General features: G+C 39.9%; 1 protein-coding gene across 1 annotated transcript in view; it reads left to right on the plus strand.

Annotated features, from left to right (window-relative positions):
- LOC101482762 (receptor-type tyrosine-protein phosphatase N2) overlaps positions 1-24,409 on the plus strand; it is a 232,001-nt gene that overhangs the window by 33,932 nt on the left and 173,660 nt on the right. The window contains exons 3-8 of the mRNA XM_014410209.3: positions 1,497-1,610; positions 12,070-12,184; positions 12,873-13,014; positions 15,386-15,758; positions 17,335-17,655; positions 18,221-18,261. Coding sequence (XP_014265695.2) covers positions 1,497-1,610; positions 12,070-12,184; positions 12,873-13,014; positions 15,386-15,758; positions 17,335-17,655; positions 18,221-18,261 — 1,106 coding nt within the window. The remainder of the gene's footprint in view (positions 1-1,496; positions 1,611-12,069; positions 12,185-12,872; positions 13,015-15,385; positions 15,759-17,334; positions 17,656-18,220; positions 18,262-24,409) is intronic.

The raw sequence follows: 24,409 nt of genomic DNA on the forward strand, positions 1-24,409 counted from the left end.
TACTGAAACAGTGGGTTGTTGGACATTTTTCAGGAGGATATTTGAACTGTAAAGCAGCATGTTTAAATGTTCTTGTAGTGATTTCTGCTGCTTAGAGCTTTATTTTCACTCGATTACCATTATAAGTGCCACTACTACTACACCAACACCGAATGTTGACCAGACTACACTACAGTGAAAAGATCTGCATAAGCAGATATTATATACAGTCATAACTTTATATTTCCTACATTCCTGCATTTGTGAAACCTGATGAGCCACAAAGAATATGATCCTTTTCTCTTTTAGCTCAAGGTTGATAATTCGACATTAGAGGCTGTGTGTTAGAAGATAGTCCAGCTTATTTTTGTAATTTGACTCATCTTTTTTGGACGCTTTCTCAACCCACGGTTTCCTTTTCCTTCAGCTCACATTAACACAACCCACTGTGTGGCTTTTTGGAAGGAAGTATGAGTGAGTGAGAGTCACACTACATGTCATTGGGATCCATGTTTAGCAATAAAAGGATAAAAGAGGATAAGGATAAAGGAGATGAACTTCCATGTGAAATTAAAGTGTCTGTTTGTTGTCTGTTCAGTGTTTTGCTTGAGTTTTGGAAAATACTCCTAAAATTGTGCGACACTGTTACAGAATCACAGTATCAAGGATTCTGTGAAAAGTGACACAGTTCAGTTTCGTTGCATGTTTTTGAGCACATGAGCTTTTCTGATTCTTCTTCTTGGATTTAAATATTCATTTTATTGTAGGAAAACTTTTGCTTTTATCACAACCCTAACCCTCACAATAAATTGGCAACAGTGATTTACTTTGCTTTCAGCAACGTTAGCCTAAGGTTGGCGCTCACATGCTGAAATATAAAGACCCATTAAAAGAGGTGGCCGGGGTTCGCGTTTTGCTGTTAGGTAATCAAGAAACTTGTATGTCTGAGTTCATTAAATATCAGTTCAGGGCAAAAAAATCCTCCCAATACAACCTTTAATTTGATTTAGTTTAACAGTTTGCTAACAAAATATGCTGCTTTAAATGTTTTATGTTTTACAGTCCTCGTTAGTTTTTACTCAAACTGCCAATTTTTTATTGGTCCAAACTCCTGGTTTTCTGAACGTTTAGGTCTTAAAGAAGAACTTTAGTACATTCATATTTTTATTTTTGAACTTAACTGGAATAGATTTGCTTGGTTCACAGTTTGGATGCAATCCCTACTGTATGACACAACCAGTCTTAGCAACCACCCTTCCTTTATGGTTGCTTTCTTATGATTAATTTTTGGCTGTGATGAATTACTTGCACCTATGCTGACCTCAATATCTGAAACTTTGACCATGTTTAATATAACATGCGCCACTGTAAAACTATATTTACATCATTTAAAACAAGGGCAGTCAGAATAGATCCCCTTGAAAGAAACTGTGTGCCTTTCAGTGTGAAATTGTGAAATGCAAAATAGAAACACGAGTTATAATCTCTGCTGAAAGTGTCTGTTTACGTGTTGACAGATGGCATGTTTGGGAGGTGTCACTCTGTTCCGGTGAAGGAGATTTACACCTACGATGTTTCCCCATCTGTAGTGCAGCGCTTCAGGATGCTGCTGGAGAAGCTTTCCAACAGAGGTAAACACGTGCACACATGTTCTGCTTTCCTCAGCCCAAATGTGTATGTACGTTTGCACAGAACATGCACACACACAAAGTGGCGTGCCGTGTCAGCTTCAAGTTCATAATCTTCATAATCATGGTCATGTGCAAATTATATGCACACTCAGCTGTGCGGCTTTTGTAGGATATAATCGCAAACTGATTTGAGATTATTTTTCAAACCAAGGTAGAATAAGTGTGTTTAAACTTGTCATATAGGAACACAAGACTTGTTCCACCCAAATACTGTAATGTCTTTTCACTCGGTCAGATCAAGATTGTATGCATGCATCCACAGTATGTATTTATAAATATACAGTGGGAATAATATGTGCATTTTACCCAAATAACCTTGACGCCTGTGAAGCAGATGTGTTTTCTTGATTTGTAATTACTTCCCCAGGTTAGGGGATTTTAAAGGCAGGATTAGGGATTGAAGAAGGAGTTGAGCTAATGCTGTCACTGAGAGTGCTAAAAAGAGCTGCATGGTTCAGTACGACACATTTACTACTTTCCTACTTTAGTTTCCATTCACTCACTCAAACCCAATCAGAGATACTTGCATGTTATAAATGTGCACACTCTGGTGTGCATAAAGCAGTGTGTTAAAATAAATATGTCTGTTATTTTAAGTTTAAAATGTTTTAAGTGAAATAAATGAAACTCATTATTTTACCTTTCTTATATATTTTCCAGAGAGGATTTTTTTGCCTCTTAATTTCCTTTTTTTTGGCTTCTCAGCATTAAAAAACATCTAAACTTTCACAATGGATCCCCTCAAATCATGTTCTGTTTTTCAGTCTGTAAAGATGAGTGCTAACTCATTCCTCTTCTTCCTGATTTACCGCAAAGCTATTTGTTTTCTGCCCTGCACAGATGTAGTCAACATAAGGCTCATTCACAGCATATTAGCAAGTAAAGAGAGAGGAAGAGAAGTAAGCGTTGTTTAAAACTGTGCACAGACACAGTGTGAAGTGAGGCTTTTAGACATTTGTCACCATTGAGGAGAAGCGGTGTAGTGAGAAGGACTAATGGGAAATTCTACTGTTTTGATCAGTCTGAATGTGCTCGAGGTTCTGGTGACTGTTACTTATTGACACAGCTACTACATGAACTGCATTAAAAGCTTCTGGGTTAAAGAAAAGACAAGAAAAAAAAAGAAAAGACAAGAGAGCTGCTGCCATTGTAGACGCACCTTCACACCGAGGCCTGTCCTGGTGAAAACATCATGTTAGCAGACTTACTGGAGGAGCTGAAGAAGACTGGACTCCAAGCTGCTCCTGCTGATCATTGCTATGCTGGACCTGAAGATGTGGCCTGTGATGTCTGCACTGGAAAATAGACACAGCTGCAGCAGAAAGGACTGAGAGGCAGAGAGAGCTGGAGGTGAGTCGACAAAACATCCAGCAGAGAATCCAGGACAGAGAGAAAGATGTGAAGCTGCTTCAACAGGAGGTGGAGGCCATCAATCAGTCTGCTGATCAAACAGTGGAGCACAGTGAGAAGATCTTCACTGAGCTGATCCATCTCATCCAGAAAAGAAGCTCTGATGTGAAGCAGCAGATCAGATCCCAGCAGGGTGCAGACTTTTCTTCTCAAGTCATATCGCACTGATCCTGTCGGCAATTTTTCGACAATATTAAGTTGTGTGAGGTCAATTTTGTGTAGTTTATGTGCTGCCTGCCCCAAATGTTAGCTGCCAGTCAGCAAGCTTGCAGTTGTTCAAATTGTATTTTCTGCTGGAGTCTGTACAGGTAGCTGTCGCAGTCACACTGGCAATTACTGCTAAAGCTAATAGCTTTTTTTAGCGTCTGCTGTTGATTCTAAAGCAGAAATGTCAGAAATTCAGTGCAGTTTACATTACTGCAGTCTGCAGTATATTAGTCAAATAGATATTCATTATCGACAGAGACATGCTTTTATGGTGAATAAACAGAACAGTCTCATGGGTCTTGTGCCTTATCCTGATTATCCTAATACTCTGATGTCATTCTCATCACAAAAGGCAGAGATGAAAAAATGTAACGTTCTGTCTCTGTTGTCAAACAGATGTTTTTTTCTTTTTTACCTGGTTGTTCAAAGAACAATGAGACCAAAGATTAAAGCTAAACTATTCTCAGGAACTTGAACTTGTTTGTGTTTTGCACTTGTTGATTGAGAAAAGCCAAATAAAGTCAATAAAGGAATTATTGAAGCCTTTGAATGATACAACCAGGATAATCCAAAGTTATATATATCTCTATATAGATTTGTATGACGTATTTTCCTTTAGTTATATGTTAAATATCTTATAGATTTAGATCTTAAATTTATTCCACTCTTGTTCACAAAACTCTGTATTTTCTGTCAAAGTTTAGAATATAATTTTGTGGCTTTAAACCACAGTTTGTCTGAGTTTGTAATGAATGGATCACGGTTCCGAGGAGATTAATTGAATTAGTTATAAAGTGGTTTACTTTCTGCCAGAGTTCACTGTTGCATCCATGCTTACAGTAATACATCAATATAGCTGTTTATCCCACAAATGAATGAACTAAAAAGGAAAGAAGGAACGGCCCGAGTGAGCATTATGGCGTAAATATTTGTTATTTGACTTTTTGGTTTAATCAGCCTTTGCTGTGCCTGTGTAGAAACGAACAGATGGATCAGTTGTCGTCTTTCCTGCTGCACTAAGTTGCTGTTAGTGTGCTGTACCACGAGAGGGAGGCAGAGACCTGGGTAACCTCCCACTGAGCTGGATTTCATCCCCTTTCATCATCCAGCTTTGCTCTGAATGACAGGACCTCATGTATGCAGGAAAAAAAGAAAGAGTCCAGTCTTTTGTGCTTGACCACTCAAAAGAGAATGATTTCAAAAAAGTACATTTGTTTTGGGAGGAGTTTTTCTCTCGTGTTTTTATTACACCATCCTTCTTTTGAGCTCGATTTAGTGCATTTCCTCCCTTTCCTCTACCCACCCCTCTCCAAAAAAAGAAAAAAAAAGTCCTCTGGTTTAATTCTCCGAATCGGAGCTCAGCGGGAGAGCTAGAGAAATATTCCGATTTCACAGAGGCGACAAGTTTGGAGGCATTTGTCAGGAGCTCTGAAGTGAAATGAATTATGCAAATGAGATGTTTGGGCCCGGCTGTCTGCAGAAGCCATTAGGGAGGACAAAACTCTAAAGACACTAAAGCATCTGCATTTCAGGCTCGGCTAGTTCACTAAAAAGGTAACGCGGTTTACTCTGTCCTTTTGCTTTCCCTGTTACAAACACGATCCTACGCCCATATGCCCATCAGATCTGTTTTAGGATATGGGAACTGATGTCCTGATTCACAAAAGTGCACGTGGAAAGAAGAGTCCACAGTCAGACCGATATCTGGACATTTAGGCAAATACTTTATGTTTATTCCCTTTGACATTGAATTTCTGTTAGGGTTTTCACATCGCAAAAGTCACTGGGAAGCTCTAGTCTTGTTTCCAGTTTTCCCAATAAGCTGAGCTACTGATGGTGTTTTGGCTGCAGCTTCATGGAAAAAATAGTTTGTTTCTTCAAAATGTTGATCTGCTCCAAGGAGAAGCAGGTGATGGATAAGTTCAGTGCATCATGTCCCATGATAGCATGACACTGTGTTAGCACATGAAGCCGGTTTATGATCAGTCAGCTGATCCAACATGCAGGAAGCTTTTCACCCAGATGATTTCACTCTTAGCATCTTATCTGATGTACAAATTAATATGCACATGTCTCCATTATGGCATACACCTGCCGCTTTTTAATCTGTTTGCAGGGCAAACACATAATGATCAGTCGTCAGTCACTGCTGCGCCGAGCTTGGTGCTTTCCAGCAGGGAGTGACGAGCAGCCTCATTTATAAAAGAGTGCACAGGAACCATATTAAAAATAGTAAGTAAGTAAAATGTATTTATACAGCACCTTTCTACATAAGGATCACAAAGTGCCCCACAGCCACAATCAACAAATATAAAATACAAATATTAAGACATAACAGTATCCATTAAATGCTTAAATAAACATTTCAGTAATTTCATCAGATCTCAAATGTAATGCTCATGCATTCCATCTTTTAGGAGCCACAATCTTGCATATCAATGGATAGTCTCCTTTGGTTTTCAGTGTAGAACAACAAGATTTGGTCTGAAGTCTGAAGCCCTCAGTGACCTGCATATTATAGAGCAGAAGCAAGAGCTTGCTAATGTGAACAGGCATTTTACTGTACAGAGCTCTGAAAGTGATCAGCAAGATCTTAAACTAAAGCAGGTGCAAAGATGACAAAACACATGAAACACTTAGAAGACCTATTAAGTGCAGCAGCTGGATTTTGGACCTTTTTGTAAGATGACTTAATCGTTTCTTATTCTGATTTGGACACCATTCCACTGATGGGGTCAATACTTCATAGATGAAATATAAAGATTATCAATATAATTATTGAAACTAAGAGCCTGGTCAAATGTGACACCAAACTTTATGACATTTGGTGGAACCGCCGATGATAGAAGTGCACATAAAAGGCCAAAAATGGAATTGGCCAATTTTTACAGTCAGGCTTCAGTCCACACCTTACTGTGGGATCTTCTCACAGGCTCTTCTGATTATTTTTGGTTAATTATTTACGTTAGTTATTGTTCTATAATTGAGTAACGCAAGCTAATTTGCAGCTCTCACTAATGACACAACATTTTTGGGTGGCTATTAAACGGATGTCAAAGAGAGACATAAAAAAGATGTCAATTTTGTTTTATAAAGAACTCGTTTAATAAATGGATAATGTTATGAGCTCATCCATAACCAACCCAGATGTTTAAGTCAAACAACTAGTTTTTTTCCCACCTAGTTAACCTATAGGTCCAACCCTGTGAGAGAACAAACAGGTTCGCCACCATCCCACAGACGTTGGACTGACCACAGAACCAAGAGTTGCCCCTGATGTGAATGAACGTCAGATAAAAAAGCGCTTGAGCAAAGATAAAAGTGCTGTATGAATGTGTGTGTAGTAAAAAAAAAAGTGCTGTGAGTGCTCAAATTGAGTCAAAAGGCACTATACAAATACCAGTCCATTTACGCACATCCTCATAAACTCTATACGTCTGTCACTGTAGAGCCTGTCTGTGTTTTCTGAGTGTAGTTAATGTCACTGTACGCCCATTTAGTAACAGCGTTATTATTATCAACAGGGGTAATATCGAAACTACAAAAATCAGACGAGATTTAACCTTTAGCACACAGTACATTTGCCTCTCTCTTTCTTTGTGAACGGTTTGAATCTTTCACAAAGTTGTTGCTGCAATTCTGTTTCTCCCCCTTTAACCACCCACACACACACACACACACACACACACACACACACACACACACACACACACACACACACACACACACACACACAGACCCTCTTCCCACTCGCACTGCTCACTAAAGGCCCTGCAGATGTGAAGTCATTTGAAAAGCCACCTCGTCAGGGTCACAGCTGCTGTTCGCCCACAGCAACGATGGTCCTCTTTAGTTCGCACACGACATCAAAAACACACTAACCTCCCCGCACCACCTTTGAGAGACTTAAAAGTAGATAACTCTTGCCTTTATCATTATTATTATCATTATTATCAGTTGTCCCATGACTCCTTATGTTCTACAGCTCCAAATTCACTGTAAGTCATGCCACGAGTTCCCTTCCTCTTTTCCCCGTGGGATCTTTTGCTCATGTTGCTAAAAAACTGAACATTTTCACTTGGAAAAATCAAAAACGTTGTGATTCACAATTTTGTATCCCACTGCTTTCTTGTGTTTTTGCTGTGTTTTATCCTATTTAGTTCTACAGCATTCGTTCATTTAAGCATCTGTCACATAAACAGTATGCCTTCAGGGATAATCAAAGATCTTCTGAATCTGAGACTAAAGTGTGATTCTTTGATTCTTTAGTAATTTACAAAAAATATATACACACGGTTGAAAATTGTCAGCATTCTACATCGCTTCTATTTTCAGAGTGTTTGGGATTTGTTGGCAAAGACATGTCGTGACTTTTTTACCCAGTGATCCAAAAAGTTTCTCACCTTGCTGTCTGCTGTTTTGTAGGACCGCAGTGATTGTAATTGGACTTCAGGTTGTGGAAATTAAATTTGCATAAATGCGGCTGATAAATCAAGTTCTAAACTGGTGGAAGGCTGCAGTGTTTTTGCCCATGGTTGTAATTAGCGTGACTCTTAGTGAATACGGCCGATGGTATTTGTGGAGCAGGCGGGCATCATTTAGCAACTGTGGAGGACGTGCAATACAAAATTGTTGAGAAAATGCAAACTGAACTGGAGCATTTCCAAAACGTCTTTTTCAAGCTACATGCATTTCATTTTCCAAAGACTTTTTATTTAAATAACTGTAATCACAAAGGTTTTTTTTTATTACAAAATTGCCTTAAGGGGCTTTACAATCTAACAACCTGTTACAATGTAACAACCTATGTCCGTAAGCTTTCCATAGTCCATGAGTCCTTGCAGGTACATCATCGCATTTTAAATTCAGTCCAATTTCTTTCAGGACCACAGTCTCATTTATTTAGTTGTGAAAGCTTCAAACTCTGATAGACCTTCACCTCATACTTCAGCTGGCCGACAACCTCCTGCCCGCTTTTCTGTGGTCGGTTAAGTCTGTGAGATGCGCGGAGTCACTCTGAATATCCTGGCAGGGGCTCCAACGTTTATTAACCTGTCGTGTCAGATGCCGTCTGTTCACCCGCCGCTAACGCCCGTTTTCTCTGCCACCGTGGCTGCCATTAAAGGCTCGGTTTTATGTCTCTTTGATGGCGAAAGCTGGCCTGACACGCTGTGCAGCTGTTAAAGAGAGGCTTGTGCCTGATTCGTGGCAGTTGGGGTTGTAATTCATTTTGCGGGGGTCTAAAGGAGGTTTCTCGGTGCTGAGATGCTCTGAAATGAGTTGAGCTTGTTTAATTGGATTCGCAAATGATACAGGCAGAAGTGTAAATTCAGTTGGAAAAAAATGGTGCTGTTGTTGGTTAACTAGAAATGGTATGAGATCTTGGCAGCAATGAGATTATTGCTGGCAGCGCTTTCCAGTTTCACAACATGCTGATTGTTCTGCAGTGCGTCTTATAGAGCTAAAATCTTAGGAATGGACATTTTAAGTAAAACTAACAGTTAAAAAAAGATCATTTCTACTGAACATTTTCAAAATTTTCGTGTTTTTTTCCCAGTATGCTAAATATGAAAGGAGGCTAAATGTTTTTATCTTGTTTCTTCCTTCACTTTAATGTTACGCCGAATTTTTTCTGTTGCTCTGGAGGCTGTCTTGTTTTCACAAATTGGGTTTTCTCAGTAAGAATTAGGCTACGACACAAGTTTGCTCTTCAGTGGGTCTGATGATGATGATGATGATGTTCTTTTGCTGAGATTTGTTGGGGATTTAAAGCAACTCTTAACCATTGGTGATAGCTCACTGTGAGAAATGACAAAGCGAAAGAGAATCATCCTGTGAATCACCTCTAAAACACCATCATGCACTCCCTGCTCAACAGACGGCTACAGGCAGACACGAGCTGGTGAAAAGTGGTTATTAACGTCACTTGGGAGTTGGTGGAAACTTTAAACAGAGCTAAAAGAGAGAGAATGTGACTCTTCTCAGAACTCATCGCCTCCATCTTTTGTCTCCAGCCTCGTTCCTGTTTACTCTCGACTCCGGCTTTTTTAAACCTCGGGAAAGACTTAATTTTGAGCAAAAGCATCCTCATTTCAAAACGTGTTGCTCCGGGCAACCTTTTCTACACCTTTTACATTCAGGTCTTCTCTTCTAATGTTCATTTTGCATTCTGTTATCATAGTTTCAAAACTCTCTAAACCCGTGTGGTAATTCATATTCCTGCTGTCGGATTGTATAACCTTGTAATCCTTTTCGTCTGGTTCTCATTCACGTGAATGATTGAAATGCCTCTTTTGAAAGACTGCCTTTATCTATATTTAAATATCTGTAAGTTATGAAACATTAATGTTGTTACTGAAGTTTGGGGCTTATTCACACTTACGGCTGTTTTGCATGTCACATATTCAGATGGAGGCAGTGGTATGTAGCATTAATCATTCAGGACAGGAATCCTATATTAAAACAGTAAAACGCTGATATTCTGTCTCTACAACAGGTGTTTTTTTGGCAGTAAGATGGTAGCTTTTAACTTTTAGTTCAACTTGGTTTGAAACAGCTGATGCACGTCTAATCTGTTTGGCTGCGTCCCTGCTGACTTTGACTTCATGTAGTCGGACTTCTCCATGGTCTGCATTGCCAATGAGGTTGTTGCTGTCAGGATTTAAGGCTGCTCTTTGCCATCATGCTTCATGTTTTTTGGTTATCTATCAATATTTTCCCCAGTTTTCAGTTCCCTCAGCTCAAAATGTGCTATCACTTTTTTGCGTGTGAAGCTGACAGGGATGATATTTCCCTTCTCATTTCAAGTGCACGTCCTCCGTGGTGGACCCACATCTTGTGGCATCACAGCTGGAGCTACAGTCTGCATTACTTGAATCTTTCAGCAACGTCATTGCTCATCTGCCAAATGCCTCCGTTCGTGTTGTGCTTTGCGCAGCGCGGCCATATTTCCGGTAACATTTCGTTCCGCTACCCCATCTGGTGTTGGCGCCTGCTCCTCTGTTCAGTTGCCAAAAAACTGTGTTTGAATGCATGTTAAGTATAAGAAACAGACGTGAATGCCCAAGCAGCTCATCAGCCTTGTCCTTTTGTACACTTGCTGAAATGCAACACTTTTTTTTGACATGCCCAGTAAATCCACAAGAATGTCTGGCTGACATTGCTGCAGTGGCAGCTTGACAACTAGGTAATAAAATCATTACCTAGAGGAAAATAGACACAAACGTCCAAACTACTCATTTGTTCTTGCTCTTGAACACTTGTTTAAACAGCAGATACAAATAGCTTATGCATAAATACCAAATAAGGACACAATACACAATCAAATATCAGAGATGTAAAAAAAACAACTAGGTGGTCAGGAGATTCACTGAAACACTTAGTGAAATTTTCACTTAATGAAAATTCCAATAATATTTCTTTCATCTCAGTGAAAGAAATATTGAAATTTCTTTCATTGTGCATAAATATACATGTGCATAAATTCTGTAAAATAGCTCTCTTTAGAGCTTCGCCCCACCTTATTCATCACATTTGTGGTTTGCTTATACTAAAACAAACATTAAGAAACCTTCAGGTGCCGTATAATGATGTAATCTAATAATATAACATGACTATGAGTCAGCTGCTTTCTAAAGTCTGCGTGTTTTCATTCCAACACCTGTGCTCACTTCTGTAAAGCTTGCCTCTGACACGTGCGCTCTATAGAGTAATAATTAAAAACACTAAAAAAAACACTTAAGCTAATAAATGTAAACCAAAGTTAAACATTTTCAAACAACAAAAACTAAACAGAAACAAGAAAATCCACTCTGGAAACTAACTGAAACTACATGAATATTATAAATGTTATGTATGCTTTTAGTTATAATGTTTTGCGTGTTGTGATCATCTTTGATGTCTGAAACAATGGCTTCTTTCACAGATGGCCTGGGTAAGTTTTGGATAGAAGTACACAGAATAGATAAAACCACACTGCAGTTTATGAGCGGTCAGAAAAAGACGAGCAAAACTTGTTTATGTTTTAAAAAGGTTCATGGGAAAAAGCATGTCCAAATCAAATCAAATGAATCAGAATAATTTTCCCTCATTAGGACGTTATTGCAGAGACGGTATTACTCGAAATTTGGTGTGAAATTTGGGTAATAAACGCAGAACACAAAAGCAAAGCCACATCTCTTGGCAAGTAACAAACATCTTACTAGTAGTATTTATTGTTTTATTTGGTTCACTGTACTTTATTTACTGTTTTTACGTGGACATTGATCTCACTGTAGGATGTACACATTCTGGGTTTAACCCCTGACCTCACTTTTTCATCATGGCAGTGGTGTAAATATTTAATCGTTTGTTTAAGTAAAGATGTGTAAAAGAAATTCCCAAGTAGCTCATCATGTTGTACAACTGAAGTGCAGCAGGAGAGCGAGAGGAGAGACGGTTTCTGCTTAGTCACTGAAACAGTCTCTCGCCGGAGTCTCCAAGGACGACCCGCTGTTTCCTCGTCTCCTCTGCTAATGAGTGACCTAATGAGTTTAGGGAAATTACTGCATGCTTAGCAATTTCTTCTCCGTCTTTCTATCCCATACTCACCACGTGTCGGCTACACTTTGCTCATGCATACAACCCACTTTTTCTGTACTTCAGTGCAGTTTTAATTCATTCGAGACTTACAGGTGCACAGTAGATATGCACCTGGGCAATACTGGACTTCCTGCTTGTGTCCTGTTAACGTATGTATTCCTGTCTTTCTAGTTCTAAAGGGTCCCCTTGTTTCTTTCTGTAGGTTTGACCTGGGAAGATGATACCACCCAGCAGGTTCTGTCCAAGGAGTTATCCAAACTGAGAAGGATTCCCTACAGACCACAGCAGACTGGGTCGTTCTACACCACTGAGATCAGGTCAGATGTTTATTTAGCTCAAATAGTTTTGTGACCAAAGGACATGTAGATTTGTAGATTTGCACTTCTGTTTTATCTTACTCCTAATAATTTTCATTTAGTTTTGTCGTCACCCCACTTGGCAGGCCGGCAGCGTGGACAATAAACTTTGTGAACACGATGCCTCGAAAATGAGACGGCATAGGGCTTGATAGCATAGGTGCATCTACTAAACATTTTGGACAAGTCAGAATCCCGGTGACCTTGACCTCAAGGTCAAGTTGTCTGAAAATCTTGTGAAAACAATAACTCGAGAAAGATAACACTTAGGATTTTCAAATGGATACCATTGGTGTATCTACTAAAAATCTTCAACGAGTTCAAATATCAGTGAGGTGAAGTTTTCTGTCACCTAGGATTTTAAAATTTATACCACAGGTGTATCTACTGCTGTCGGAGGCTGAAGGGTAGCACTGGCTGCTGCCAGTATTTTAATTTCTTACTTTTTATTTTACTTTGTGACCTTTTTTTTGCCTTTTTTCTAATACTAATATATGATATATGAAAATTTTAGAATGGCATCATGTTAATAATTCCATTTGGAGGAAAAACAATTCATTTGCACGTCTTTGCAATGAAGTTATCTGACTGTGCTACTCTGAAGTGACTAATTTCTGCATTTTGTTCATCTTTTTCTCTACTCTCACAGGCCAGTAGCTCAAGCAATGGACCCAGTGGACCAAAGGGTGAAACCGGTAGAGGTAGAACTCGGCAAAAATCTCCAGATGTACCTGCAGCGCCTTGGCCTCCTTCCCAAGACATCTACTTCCAGCTTGAGCGCACCAAGCAAGGTAAACATTTACTCTGTTTGGCTTCTGGGACTTGGTTGTTCCGGTTCATGATTTTCTTGCCATTTGTTGGAATTTCTTTGCCTCAAGCAAGTAAACAGAAACTATTATGCTTTTTATTATTTTCTGTTACATATTATCTTCTTCAAAGGTGGGAGCTTTAATTAAACATGGGTAAAGTTACAAACAATGAAGGCAAAGATCTTCAAACTAAACTTAAAAGCACCACCCACCTGCTGTACTTTTGTTCATGAGAAATAGCTAATCAGAAAGAAAAGGTCGGTTTAAGTTGGGGTCTGTTTGACAGTGAATGATCTGAGTTGCACCAAGGCCCAGTATACTGTGAATCATGCAAAGTTCCTCTTGTAGAGTCCAAGTGTGAAAATATGGAGCTGTTAATTCACCTCTATACATCAATTATCAGTGTGCTAATTGAAAGGATTCAAAAAAGCCCAAAAGTAATGAAGCGCAAATGACAGAATATCGCTGAAGTGCCACATAAACCTCAGCTCCCGCTGGTCCTGTTCTCACATTTGAAAACCGAAGAATATGTGAGGAATTTGTTTTTATCCCAATGACTGCATTTAGCCTCGACCTCCATTCGAGGCCACCTGGCTCAGTTTGAAAAGAAAGCGTGCACACATACAGTGCACGCTCGCACAACACGCTGAAAGGACACAAACGCGCACACCTTCACAGCAGGTGGTCCGCTGTCATCCTTCGCTGTCGCTTCTTTCTTGCTTCTCTGTCCTAACTGATGACTTCTCCCAGCTTGACCGTTATGAGGGAAATAATACCAGCCGAGAGTTCAGGAGTTCACCGCTCTAATTAATAACTGAAGGCGCGACTGCGTCCCTCTGCTGTGCCTGCAGAGGCCTCTTTCCAGCTGGGGAATTGTACTGAGGACCAAGCGAGTACGACTGCGTGGAGCCTGCAGGCATCGCTTGCAGGCTCATGGCCTTTTCTATCCAGGTTCACCTGTTTGGTGGCAGCCAAAAGGAGCTGGAGGGTTGAAGGGGCCCTTCGGGTACGAGTGGCATAAACATCACCAACTGAGGGATGTAAATGAATAAAGATACTGCCAGCAACAAATACCAGAGGGGGCCTCGCACACACAAATCATAAAGAAGTATGACAACTGTGAGGAACGGCTTATGTCTGTATTGTTATGATAATTTTGCCGTTACTCAGGCTTGTGCCATTTCTGTGCTCTTAGGTGGGCGTTAATGGAGCCAGCAGTGACAATTTGCTTTTGTTGTAGCTGATGGATCTGTTAATATGATTGCATAAATGGATTAATAACTTTTTTTCCCCAAAAATGGCCTTTTTCATCTCAATAATCATTTTTGTTCAAATGAAGCCTTTAATAATAAAGCAAAGTGCTTCTTCATGCATCCAGATACTCTCTCTAAATCTAGTGGAAGAACAAAAACAAGAAACGTTACATTTAGATGTTTTCAGCAAATGCACATCTATTTAATTTTGCATACATTTTGTCTAGAAGTAAATTGGCTACACTAACACGAAGGTTACTGGATTGGTGGTGTTATAAAGAAAGAAAAGCCAAAGTGTGTCGAAAGAAAAAAGGCAGGGTGCTTGTGTTTTGTACTTTGGCGTCAGGATGGTTTGCATTCTTGTCACATACAGTTGGTCCCATTATTTTAGGACGTTGTCTCAGCCTTAAACGTGTGACGAGCAGATGGGACATTTTCTTGGATCCAGCATCTGCATAAATAGTAATTCTGCATGACTCATATTTTTTGGTCAGATTTTTTTTCTGTCGCAGCCAGTTTTTTGTCATCATTAAACATCGGACAGAGGGATGACTGGGAATGAAGGGGCTGGTGAGTGAGATGGTTGGCATCTTAAAGTTCTAGGCAGCAGGAATGCTCAAGCAATGCAAAGTAATTATAATTTACTTTATGCTTTACTTTGCAGTTATACTTTGTTCCTTGCGGTCTGTTTATTTCGAGGTCTAATTATTTGCTCTGAGACATTACAACATATGGTCGGGAATTTTCAGGCTTTTACTTAAGCTCTCTATAGTTAATGGAGTTTGGATGATTCACATTTCATAGCCTCTCAGTTCATCCATTGTGTCAAACAAAACATTTGAGGTAGTTTTCCTTTAATTCCACTCCCCTTTTAGGCAGCTTTCTCCTGATTGGCTGCCCCTCACAAACAGCAGGTGGGTGGGACTTTTATGCTCACATCCAGAGTCGTGTTTTGAAATGACTGTATTAGGGGCATGCACTTCTCCTTCAGCCACAGTGTGGCTGTTTCTCAGAAAATAGAGCAAAAGCTCTGCTATTGGAAAGCTGGTGGAAGTGTCTTCAGCATCAGTGTCTTTGTACAGTATGCTTGTGTTTTCCAGAATGACCGTTTCCAGTCCGGCATCCCTGCAGAGCTTTATCGCTCCAAGCCCCAGATTTCAGCTCAGAAATCACCTCCCTCCAGCTTCTCATCTCTTTCATCGTTCCAACCCGTGCAAAAGCAGAGACCACCAGCCAACCAGCTCCTCGCCACGCAGGCTGAGGGTGACCTTCTCCTGGGCGCCCTGAGGCAGTATCTCTCCGGGCATGCGTCCCTTCACAGTGGGGGAGCGAGCCCATTCGAGCGCCTGAGGACGTTCTACAGCAACAGAATAGAGAATTCTGGGCTCAAAAAGGAGACCTCGAAATCCAGACTTGTGAACATGGGAAGGTCTCAGGGGGCCTTACCCAAGGACCCACTCACGTCTGTTGATGGTATGTATTTTACCCATGATGGATTTCATCATAGTCTGCAGCGTGTTTGAGATGCAAAATTCCAGGCAGGACGTCTTTCACTTTCAATCGTATCTCTTACAACATGTAAACACACACGTGTTGAACTGTCAGTGTTGCCAGATATTACATAATTTTATTACAAGCAACAAGGAGAACCTGTGAGTTATGGCTTTCTTTGAGTGGACTGAACCATGCAGAATACCAGAAGTGGTGCCAGGAAGTTAAGAGAATCGTTCAAAGTAAAGCAAATTTGAATAGAAATAAGGAAATTGTAGCACAGCGTGGTTACACTTAGAATCAGATAGCATGTTTCTGCCTTAGCCTGCTGTCAGACGCTGGCTGGGTCTTCATTATAAGGAAGTTATTATTATTTCTTTCTTTCTGTGGCTACACTGAACACACAGGGCTTGTGGTGAAAACCACATTGTACTCTTTTTCCATAAAGATGAGCATTATTTGCATGACTTTGGAAAAACTAGCTCACAGCAAGGACCATTAAATAATTGCTATAAGGCTTTCAAAGTTAACTCAAAGGTAAACTTAATCACGTGTAGTGCGCCCAGTTCTTATGATAGTTGTAGATGTTCAACTTTCATTTTTATCTGTGCATTAAAACCTGCACACACTGACAGGCCCTCATACTTTAACTTAGCAAACTTGTTAGCGAACATGAACTCATATAAGCATCCAGCAAACAGAACAGCATTAAATTTAGTCCAGTGTCCACCTAATGAATATAACTCTTGTATCGATTCTCTGTGTCTTTTTTGAGTCCTGAGGGAAATATCTGTCTCCTAAATTCTCCACTGTGTGCTCACTAGCTAGCTAAATGTCTGCCTGCTGTTTGGTGCTGGTACACAGGGCTTTTCTGATGAAAACAACTGTCTGCTGTGGTTGCTATGTGATGCCAAGTAAATAGTAAATAAGTGGACAGCTATACACCAAGCTGAAGCTCGCTGTAAACCTGAAAGGAGCTCCATAAACAGCTTTAGCTTCATTGCTACAAATCACAGCTTTCACATCGTCACAGTAAGATACCTAAAAATATTTAATGCTGAGATCAGAAGAGAGACAGCAGACATGAGAAGTGAGACTATTGCCTCTAATCTAAACTACATAACTGGTTTTAATGGGGACTGATTCTGCTTTTTCTTGTTTTCTCTTAGAAATACACGATCATAATAAACATGTCCAGAATTTCAAATAATGCAGCCACTATGCAATCCCAGCAATCTATACACTGAGGATGTCATGTCAGACACACAGCTCTCCCACCCACCTGCTGTTCAAACCTTCTGGTCACGAGGGGCAGCCAATCAGAAGGAAGCTGGCTTAAAGCTAGTAGAAAGGCAGTTAAAACAGCTTGTTTCTGACAGAGGGTAAACTGAGTGACTTAACCAAAACCCAGCACAAGATCAATAAATATTATTTTGAACTATGAATCATACAAGTCCAAGAATGCAAACATGGAGCGTGGAGTTAGAATATTTGGTCTGCTTTAATGATAATAATTTCTTTGTCTTTCATTGTTATTTTACTTCCATCTCTCCTCCAGAGAGGTTCATCGAGAACGTTTTGAAGAATGTTGACAGGCAGCATGTGGACATGGATACGCTGACACCGCAGGATTTGGACCAGCTGTCGAGCCTGATAGCTGAGGCTCTACAGGTAGTTGATCAGGACAAGGGACTAAACAGAGGCCTGAGCCGAATGAGGGGACCAGGACCGAGAGACCTGGAAGGAGAGATGAGTGATGGAGAAGAAGAAGCAGAAGAAGAGGAAGAGGCGGGGGAGGTTCCTAGGGATGAGTTGCTGGGGAATGCTCCTACCCTGAAACCTCAGGAGAGCACTCCTGTCGCACTGGCAGCACTTCAAGGTAATTTTATAGTGATTCGTTTTGTTTTTACACAATTAAAGTATTGAGTAAGCGATGGAAAGTAAGTCTATAATACATGCATAATTGTGTAGGCTGGATTAAACAAAAAAACGGAGCTCTCAAGTTGCCACAAGAGTGCAACATAAAAATCAATGTGAAAATAAATAAGCATCCTGTGCTCAATGCAGAACATAAACCCAGCCAGTGTTAATGGTTTATTGTCCACTGAGGCCACTCAGGCTTTGCATGTTTACAAAATCACTAAAAGTGCTCAACAGATAACTAAATGATTAAAAACTGTGGTCAGAGCGCAGTAGATATGTTATTTATGTACGTTTTCTAGTGTTTTTTCAGCATCAGTGAAAAATAAATTTACACAGGGGTGAATTCAGATCAGTAAAATATTAGAGAATGGTGAATTTGATTTAAGGAAATGGCCTTGAAATTTGGCAGCTTTTAGCTCTGAATGAATTTTTACATGAACCACCTCTTTTTCTGTCTTTCTGCTCCCGCTTTGAATGGAAACACAAATGTATCAATATGATTATTCTCTTTCTCCCAACAGAGCGTCACACGGAGACAGGGGAGCAAAATATGCAGGACAAGGTAAGCAATCAGAGTAGCAGAAAGGGAAGACTTAAATGTCAAAGCCAAGGCTGACATTGTAAGCAGTTATGTAATTTATTAAACAAGGGAATGAGATGAAATTTTGCAAGGGTGAAATCACTGCCCAAAGAATTTATCTAGAACTCAGTATTCATGCGAGCGAATGAACTGCTGACAACAAAAACAAAATTCATCAGGTTTTAGTCCCAAAGTTTTATTTGTTATACTGCTAGTATGCACTAATAATATTCTTTTTTTATTTATTCAAATAATGAAGACAATCTTCCACAATAAATCGGACTGATATGAACATGTGCATTTTTTAAGGAATCGGGAGAGCAGTGGATAAATGAGTGAGTTGGAATTAATTAAGGCTAAACAAGGTGAACTCGTAACAACGACGCTGTACTGATTCAGTCCTTTATACTGTAAATTGAAACCTGGGTAAAAAAAAAAAAGTAAACTCATTAGTGTATTTCGCAGATTTCTTTTATTCAAAGCAGTGGTTGAAATACTAGCATGTATAGTAGAGAGATGTGTGTCTAAAAAACCAAATGTGATTCTGCTATAAAGTTTTAAAATTTCAGCGGATAGATCACCAATAGATACTTAATTGTTTCCAAGAGGAAATTTGTCTTGGACTCTACTAAACTACTAAGCTACATAATAAAAATAATTATGACCAGATAGAGGGGCGATTATAAGCTCTCAGCAAGGCATCAGTCAGTATGTGCGTTTGTTCTGTTTAAAATTCCTCCTGATAGAGGCAACAAAGGATCTTTAAAGCCAATTTCATTTGCACTTTGACAGAACCTTGATTTTAATGACAGAGGAACATCTTAAAGTCAATGCATACCTGATTACAATCTCTGATGAAACAGAGGTTTTTTTCTTCACCTCCAGACAGACGTGAGAACCAACCAAATCAAGAAAGTCCTGTCACGAAGGACATCAGAACGCTCGCGGGTTATGAATAACCAACAGACTGTGATGTGTTACACACTACTAACCAGTTACTTTAGTGCTGCATTTTAAACAAGAAGACTTGTGCATGCAGAAATGCTTTAGTTTGACATTAAATGGATCGTGGCTGATTTAAAAGCGGAAATTTCAATCTGTTAAAAATGTGAAAACCCTAAAACAAGCTAATTTTTTTTTCATGCATTTAAAATGTTTGTGTTGTCCAGACATGTGACTACAGCCATGACAACAGGTCATCACGGCAGTTTGTGAAATAGTCAGAAACTACTGATTTGTGTTTCTGAACACGAATGCCTTTATTCCATCTGTCCTGTTTCATACTTACTGATGTTTGTATGTAGATATATTAGTGCTGTCAGCATTAATCTCGTTAAAATTACGTTAATGCCATTTTAACTAGATTAACGCGTTAACGAGCTAACCGCGCTAACGAGCTAACCGCGCTAACGAGTTGACGCCATGCAGGTCCACGCACAGGGTGATCTGCGGTAACTTGTTAATGGAGATTTTCCAGATTAATGCAGTTATAGCATTAACGTAATTTTAACGAGATTAACGCTGACAGCACAAATATATATATATATATATATGTGTGTATATAAGTGTATATAAATGAAAAATATTCACTCTTTCCTTATATCTATCTATATATCTATAGATCAATATATATATATATATATATATATATATATATATATATATATATATATACACACATATATATATGTATATATATGTGTGTATGTGTGTGTGTATGTATATATATATATATATATATATATATATATATATATATATATATGTGTATATATATATATATATATATACACACACACACATATATATATGTGTGTGTGTGTGTATATATATATACATATATATACACACACACACACATATATATATATATATGTATATATATGTGTGTGTGAATGTGTGTGTGTGTATATATATATATATATATTAGGGGTGCAACGATATTCGTATCGATATTGAACCGTTCGATACAGTGCTTTAGGTTCGGTACGCATATGTATCGAACAATACAACATTTGTAATTTATTTTATCAACTTTCCTTCTGACGATGCTGTCTGTGTTGAGCGCTCAGTGAATCTGCATTCGACTACTCCGCCTAGGCTGCACTGTCGAGCGCAGATCTACTGAGCGCTCCACACAGACAGCATCCTCAGAAGGAAGAGCGCAGGGCAAGCTAGCAAGACAGAAGTTAAGCTCTCCTTGGAACATGGACCTCCCTCACCCTCATTCAGATCTGGCGTTTGGAATTATTTTGGTTTTCATGTGAGGTATGACCCTGAAGGTAAGCCAGTCATGGACTAAAGTAAAACAGTATGTTGGATGTGCCATGCAATGCTTAATTACATGGGTGTGAACTAGTGTGTTAGCGCAGTTAGCTCGTTAACGTGTTGGCCGTCTAGCCCCATGCACGGGGCGATCGGCGGTAGCTCGTTAACTGAGATTTGCCATGTTGTGGCGTTAAGGTCATTTCAACGAGATTAACCTGAAAGCACTAGTGGGAACACAACGAATATGACTGCACATTTACGCCGACATCATCCTAGTGCAAAGACAAAAACAACAAGCATGCTACTAACTTTACCCGGGTCATTTAAACAGCCGTTAGCACATGATTCTCCTTATGCTGCTGAGAATATAGCCCAGAAGAAGCGGATAGTATAGCTTTTATTTTGGAAAGAGACATTGCTCTGTAATAAACTCTCTTTTCCAAAGATGAGTGATTCCTCAATCAGATACAGGGCTCGCAATATCGCTAGCCCGACGTCCTGGGGCTAGCGATTTTTTTCAGTCGGGCTACCAAAAACTATCTCTTCCCTGCCCGTCGGGCTATTGTAGGAAAAATATATGTCAATGCTTTTGCATTCTTTCGGAAATGTAGCTAGGTAATTATGTCATTGGCATCGGTGAGCCACTGTCAATATGTGACATATTGAAATCGCGTTTGAATTTGCGCTTGTTTTTTTGCTTTCACTTTGCAATCGTGCGAACTGTGTATAGAGAGCGACAGCACTGATCTGTGAGTGATGATAATTTGTGCACCAATTCCTCTGACATCGTCTTATTAATCGTTAGCTTACTACGCAAACATGACAAGTGAAATCAAATTCAAATTCAAATTCAAATTTTATTTGTCACGTACACAGTCATACACAGTACGATATGTAGTGAAATGCTTGGATAACTGCTCGTGACCTAAAGAGAACAAAAAAGGAAAAGGCTATGAATAAGATAGGAAATAAATATGAAAAATTAAAAAGGGTAAATTTAACTAGGAAGGAATAAAATATAAATTAAGGTTAAAAATGAAATAACTGTACAACACAAATTAGAATGAAGGGTAAATTTAACTGGGAAGAATAAGATAAAGATAAATATATAAATTAAAGTTGAAAATAAAATAACTGTACAACAAAATACACAATACACAATATAGAACTATATAAGAATGTATGAAGAAATCTAAATATAAATAAATATATACACAATAACAGCAGCTGTACAAGTATTAACCGGAAATGAAGAATATAGTGACCAGTGTTGTGCAAAAACAATGTCCAGAAAGTCCAGTGTGTGTGTAAGAACCATATGTGTGGGTCAGTACTGTGTGGTGGTGTGATTGAGAGACCGTATCGCCTGCGGGAAGAAGCTCCTCCTCAGTCTCTCTGTGTTGGTCTTCAGGGAGCGGAATCGCTTTCCTGACCTCAACAGAGAGAACAGTCTGTTGTTGGGATGGCTGAGGTCCTTCACGATCTTCCTGGCCTTGGTCCAGCACCGCCTGCTGTAGATTGAGTGCAGGTCAGGGAGCTCGGAGCGGATGGTGCGCTCAGCTGACCGCACAACCCTCTGTAGAGCTCGTCTGTCCTGCATGGTGCTGTTCCCGAACCAGGTTAAGATGTTTCCCGCCAGGATGCTCTCTATGGTGCACGAGTAAAAGTTCCTGAGCACCTTGGAGGGCAGTTGGAAGTCTCTCAAGCGTCTGAGGTGGTAGAGACGCTGTCGGGCCTTTTTCACCACGGTGTTGATGTGACAGGACCATGACAGGTCCTGCGTGATGTGAACTCCGAGGTATTTGAAGCTGTCCACTCTCTCCACTGGGCACTCGTTGATGACGGGGGTCTGGTAGTTCCTCTCCTGCTTAGTGCTGAAGTCCACTATCAGCTCCTTTGTCTTACTGACGTTTAGAAGGAGGTTGTTCCTCTGGCACCAGTTCTCCAGATTCCTAATCTCCTTCAGGTAGGCCGTCTCGTTGTTATCAGAGATCAGGCCCACCACGACGGTGTCGTCAGCAAACTTGATGATGGTGGTGGAGCTGGTAGTGGCCACACTCACATCTCCCGCAGCAAGCTTAAACATTTGAGAGGTTGATCGCGCAGAGAATCGCTGAGCTTATGTGAGTGCGCGTGTAAAACCAGCAGCATATATATTTTAGTTCTGCTGAGCCAAATAAGAGAGGTCAGGGTGAAGAAGTGACAGCCAAAGAAAAGCTTACCACAAAACGGAGAAGTTATGACAAATCAGACTATAAGGCAAAAAGAAAGTGCAGCTTTATGGTTTCATGGACAAAAGAATTTCTGTGGCTGCGATATGACGAGCTAAATAACCAGGGCTGCACATAAGTGGTCCGCAGGTGCGCATTCGCTGGTTAGGGTTAAATTTAAAAACTGTACTTTTGAGTTAAAATATATATTTATAATTTTAATAAATGACAAATTAAAAAGGCATGAACATTTTTTTTGTATCGAAAAAATATCGAACCGTGACACCAAAGTATCGAACCGAACCGAACTGTGAATTTTGTGTATCGTTGCACCCCTAATAAAACACCCAGCACGCCCCTGCGGGCGGTTTATCCTTCAAGCTCGGGTCCTCTACCAGAGGCCTGGGAGCTTGAGGGTCCTGCGCAGTATCTTAGCTGTTCCCAGGACTGCGCTCTTCTGGACAGAGATCTCCGATGTTATTCCCGGGATCTGCTGGAGCCACTCGCCTAGCTTGGGAGTCACCGCACCTAGTGCTCCGATTACCACGGGGACCACCGTTACCTTCACCCTCCACATCCTCTCGAGCTCTTCTCTGAGCCCTTGGTATTTCTCCAGCTTCTCGTGTTCCTTCTTCCTGATATTGCTGTCATTCGGAACCGCTACATCGATCACTACGGCCGTCTTCTTCTGTTTGTCTACCATATATATATATATATATATATATATATATATATATATATATATATATATATATATATATATAGATAGATAGATAGATAGATAGATACCGTATTTCCCGGACTACAAAGCGCACCTGAATATTAGCCGCACAAGCTAAAATCAGGGGAAAATCCTGTTTTGTACATACATTAGCCGCACCTGACTAAAAGCCGCAGGTGTTTCAATGTTGACTTATCATATGTAAGAGAATATGCACAAAGCGAATTGTCAGGAAAGAGATGGCTGTTTGGAGACACATCTCTTTTATTAATATTTTGAAAAACAAGTTATGGGTACATATTTGCACAACTTTTTAGGTATATGTACAAGTAGCGGTAATTACAAGTACGAAACATGTGCTGTGCTTCAAAAACGAGTAACAAATGTAGTACATAACAATAACCTACACACCAGAAAAATAGATTCAGACTACCTTTTAGGCTCAGGTGGATGGATGGATGTTTTCACACTTTTCCACGCTGTCAGATTCCACCGGTGGAGTTGAGCATAACTTGCTTTTCGCAAGTTTATTGCCGCACACCATCCACGACTCCCGCTGAACGTGTAGCGCTACTTTGAAGTTTGTTTTTCGAGCTACTTGTACGGCACTATGTTGCCTGGCGGATGGACATGTGACCAACATACCACTCTTGAACCCCGATACTGTGTGTCTGATCACATGCCCTTCCGCCAGGCAACGTAGTGCCGTACAACAGCGGAACAAACAAAACAAATCGTCTTACGATATGACAAAAATCAGGGACAATCCATAGAAAAGCCGCACCTGACTAAAAGCCGCAGGGTTCAAAGCTTGTGCAAAAAGTAGCGGCTTATAGCCCGACAATTACGGTAGATAGATAGATAGATAGATATAAGGAAAGAATGAATATTTTTCATTTTTACAGAATGCAAAAATTCCACATTGACATTA

The sequence above is a fragment of the Maylandia zebra genome, linkage group LG18 (assembly GCF_041146795.1).
Source record: "Maylandia zebra isolate NMK-2024a linkage group LG18, Mzebra_GT3a, whole genome shotgun sequence".
NCBI lineage: Eukaryota > Metazoa > Chordata > Actinopteri > Cichliformes > Cichlidae > Maylandia > Maylandia zebra.